At 39.7% G+C, this 3,720-nt stretch overlaps 1 protein-coding gene across 3 annotated transcripts in view; it reads right to left on the bottom strand.

Annotated features, from left to right (window-relative positions):
• SFTA3 (surfactant associated 3) overlaps positions 1-3,720 on the bottom strand; it is a 41,329-nt gene that overhangs the window by 1,769 nt on the left and 35,840 nt on the right. The window contains exons 3-4 of one of the 3 annotated variants that reach the window (XM_011999182.1): positions 2,029-2,153; positions 129-277 (exon numbers count right to left, since the gene is read on the bottom strand). The exons of 1 other annotated variant lie outside the window; for it this stretch is intronic. In XM_011999182.1, coding sequence (XP_011854572.1) covers positions 251-277; positions 2,029-2,153 — 152 coding nt within the window. In that variant the 3' untranslated portion in view covers positions 129-250. Of the gene's footprint in view, positions 1-128; positions 278-2,028; positions 2,154-3,720 lie in introns of those variants that run through there. One more of the 3 variants, XM_011999183.1, reaches the window with a different exon arrangement.

Here is a 3,720-nt window from a genome sequence, read left to right on the forward strand (position 1 = left end):
CTGCATAGTATTCCATGGTGTATATGTGCCACATTTTCTTAATCCAGTCTGTCACTGATGGACATTTGGGTTGATTCCAAGTCTTTGCAATTGTGAATAGTGCCGCAATGAACATACGTGTGCATGTGAGCAGACAGATTTTTAAACTTGTCAAAGGACATTGATAAACTTGAATCCATGAAATAATGCAATACATAAAGATAAAATATGCCATAATAGTATAGTGGCTAAGAGCAAAGCATTCTGGAGATCAATTTCTGGGCCTCAGTTTCTCCATCTGTAAATGAAGATAATATTAGTATCAGGCTTAAGACCGTTACTTGAAGCACTAAGAGATCATGTGTATGATCATTAGCACAGCACTGTGTATTTGTTTTCTATTTCTGCATAACAAATTACTGCATACTTTGTGGCTCAAAACAACAACTGCTTATTATCTTACAGTTTCCAGGTAAGGGCATGGCTTAGATGGGCCATCTGCTTAGAGTCTCACAACACTGTAATCAAGGTGACACCTGGGCAGTATTCTCATCTGGAGACTTGACTGAGGAAGAAACCCCTTTTTAAGCTCACTCAGGTTATTGGCAGAATTCATTTCCATGCTGCTCTAAGACCAAGGATCCAGACTTCTTTCTGACTGCTGGCTGGAGTTTGCCCAAGGTTCCTCACCATGAGAGCTTCCTTAACATGACTGCTTACTTCATCAAGCCAAAAAGGAGAGCGTCTAGAGTGAGTCTACTAGCAAGACAGCGTCTTATATTATGTAACATGATCACAGGAAGAACATCCCACCACTTTTGCCATATTCTGTTGGTTAGAAGCAAGTCCCAGGTCCTGCCTACACACAAGAGTGAACACACCAGGAAGCAAGGATCCCTGGTGGCCATCCTAGAGTTTGTGTGCCAAATACAGTAAATGAATGAATAAATGAAAGTGTGAGTGAGTGAATAAGTAAACGAGTAGGTGAATGATTGAAGTTGGGTGTGAATGTTGTAAGCCCCTTGGACAACAGAAGACATGACAAATAGTTGTAAAGACAGGATAAATGGGTAGGTAGTAGACTCTAAGGTGACTGCTCAGTTGAAGTCATAACACAAGCATCTAACCTTTGTGAAAATAATGTGTTGAATAATTATGGGGCCTGGGCTGTAAGGCCTAGAGAATGTCAGAGTAAAATATCAGGGATGGTGGGAAATAGAGACCTAAAAGAATATATAGGGCTTTTAGTCTCAATTTAAAGTGATAATTTTCTTACAGTTGGAGCAAATGGAGAAATTAGAAATGAAATAAAATGGTCAAATATAATTACATAAGTTTTTAACTTCTAAGTAATAGAAATAACTAACAATAAAAACCAAAAAAATCAACATACATGAAAAATAGAATTATCAGCACCAAGTATATGAAAAGTTATTCAAACATACATGTGAACACTAATAATATTCCCAACGGATAAATGGGCAAAGGACATGATTATATGATTCATGCACAGGAAATATGAATAGCAAAATAAATTTGAAAAACAGTTTAAATTTAATATGAATAGGGGAAAAGCCTCACAAACAAAAAAAATTCAAGTACCTATCAATCCATCTTATTTTACCAGCTGATTACTTTAAGATGAGAGAGTAAACAGTAAAGTTAATTGCATTAGTATTGTTAAGCAAAACACCTGGTATAACTTATAACTCACCCTGGGTGGGTGGGTATTCGATAATAATTAGCTGTCAGTAGTCAGTGGTAGGAGAGCTAGTATGGATAACTGCAGTCGCCAAATCATCAAAACACTTATTTGCAGACCATAAGACCACATTAACGTGAGGCAGCTAACATGAGGGGAAAAGCTGTTTAGAATTCTTTCAATTTTACTTATACCACTTTGGTAGCTGGAATACAGTAAAACAGATAGAGATCAGACCCCGGAAGAACAAGGAAACTAGGCAAACAGGCTGGATACTCCACAGGAAGAGTATCTGCCCAAGAACAAGGTCAGCGTTCCTACTTTAACGAACATTCTGATGACAACACCTCGGCCTCGGGTGAACTTCTTTGTGACAGCGTCGTGGGATGCCGCAGGGCTGTATGGACTGTTCCTGGACTTGGCACACAAACGGCAACACAGGTGGGTATCCACTTTTCCCTCTCCCTTGGGCCTGTTCTGGGTAGACAGGGAAAATCAGTTTTGATGCCAGTGATGATATACCCAATATGTTTGTGCACGTGTGTCCTTAGGTCTCTTTAGGAGTAAGTTATGGCACATCTCTCATCATGGCCAGGGATGGAAGGGCCAACAATTAAATGAATAATAGTAAGCACTCACTAAGTATTTGTTGTGGTTATTAATGTTGCTTTTACCTTCAGTGGGAAGGAGGCAAATAAAGATGACTTTGTTCCTGGAATCTAGATGGCTTCTCGTGTGGTGTCAGAGAGGGCGGGCACCCATGGGACCGCTGCAGCAGAGGCGGGAGGAGGAGGCCCACAGGGGAGCCCAGCACCTGAAGATGATGACGGGCAGCAGCAGGTGGTGTCTGGGAGGTCTGACAGCCACAGTCAGGGCCTGTGGTTTTCAAACACAACTCCAGGCTGACTCACTGAGGGAGATCCAGTAAGCTCTTCAAACCAGTGCCACCTACCACCCCCACAGATTAAGGGCAGGATTCGTCAGGGACCTGAGGCAAGGCTAGGGGACAGAAGGTGATATGGCAAAGAGGAATCAAGAGGGAAATGGGGGAGGAGGTTGGAGAGCCAAGAAAGTGGTGGTCACAGTACCTTTCTGAGAGCAGTCATTGGTTATTATGCTCTGGAAGAGACGAGGAAATATGTAACAACAGAGACCTTCGGAGGGAATGAGCAGATCACACATTTGTTCTTTCCATATGTCCAGGTGAAGACTGGATGTCTCAGCTGGTCCCCACTCATCTCCTCCCCTCCTCCATCTATAAAATAAATGTACTTTGGTCCTAATATTTTAAGTGCAATTACCCTAAACTCATTTGGAGGTCCATCCATGGGGTACTTTTAATAGTTCTTGTCTGCATTTGGTGAATCTTCACATCGGTGTATCTTCCTTGGAATGTACATTTTTGGAATGAAGGAATCAAAGCTATGTAGTTCTCTGAACAGTGTATAACACTGTAAACAATTAGATGACTTATATTTTTAAAATGAAGATGATGCTACTTATAAAATGAATAAGATTCGTAAAGCCATTCTTTTTTGCTGTAATATCAATGGGACTTGAAAAGTTAGTAGTCTGCTGGTGAGAAAACAGCAGTACCACTTCTTAATGTGATATCAGTTCTTAATATGAAACTAGCTTTTGTATTCCTCTTAAAATGCTTACCATTGTAATCCCACTTCTAGAAGCCTCAGGTAGGGAAATAATAAACAATGTGAACAAAAATATATGTGTAAACACATGAGCACCTAAATGTTTGATTATAGGAAAATGGCCAGATGAAGCTTGGTATAGCTGGTATATCTAGCAGTTATCAAAATTATAGTTAATAATTTTAACAGGAAAATAGTTATGTTAAAATAGCAAGTGAAAAAAGAACATGCAGTAATTTTTCAATTATATTTTCCAAAGCATAGAAATAATTGGAAAGAAACATATCGAAATGCTAAAAAAAAAAAAAAAAAAAAAAAAAAAAAAACAGAGGGCATGAGGAGGAGGGCCTGTATGGCAGAAAAATGGCTAAGAGGTGAGCAATGAGGAAA

The sequence above is a fragment of the Mandrillus leucophaeus genome, unplaced genomic scaffold (assembly GCF_000951045.1).
Source record: "Mandrillus leucophaeus isolate KB7577 unplaced genomic scaffold, Mleu.le_1.0 Scaffold587, whole genome shotgun sequence".
NCBI lineage: Eukaryota > Metazoa > Chordata > Mammalia > Primates > Cercopithecidae > Mandrillus > Mandrillus leucophaeus.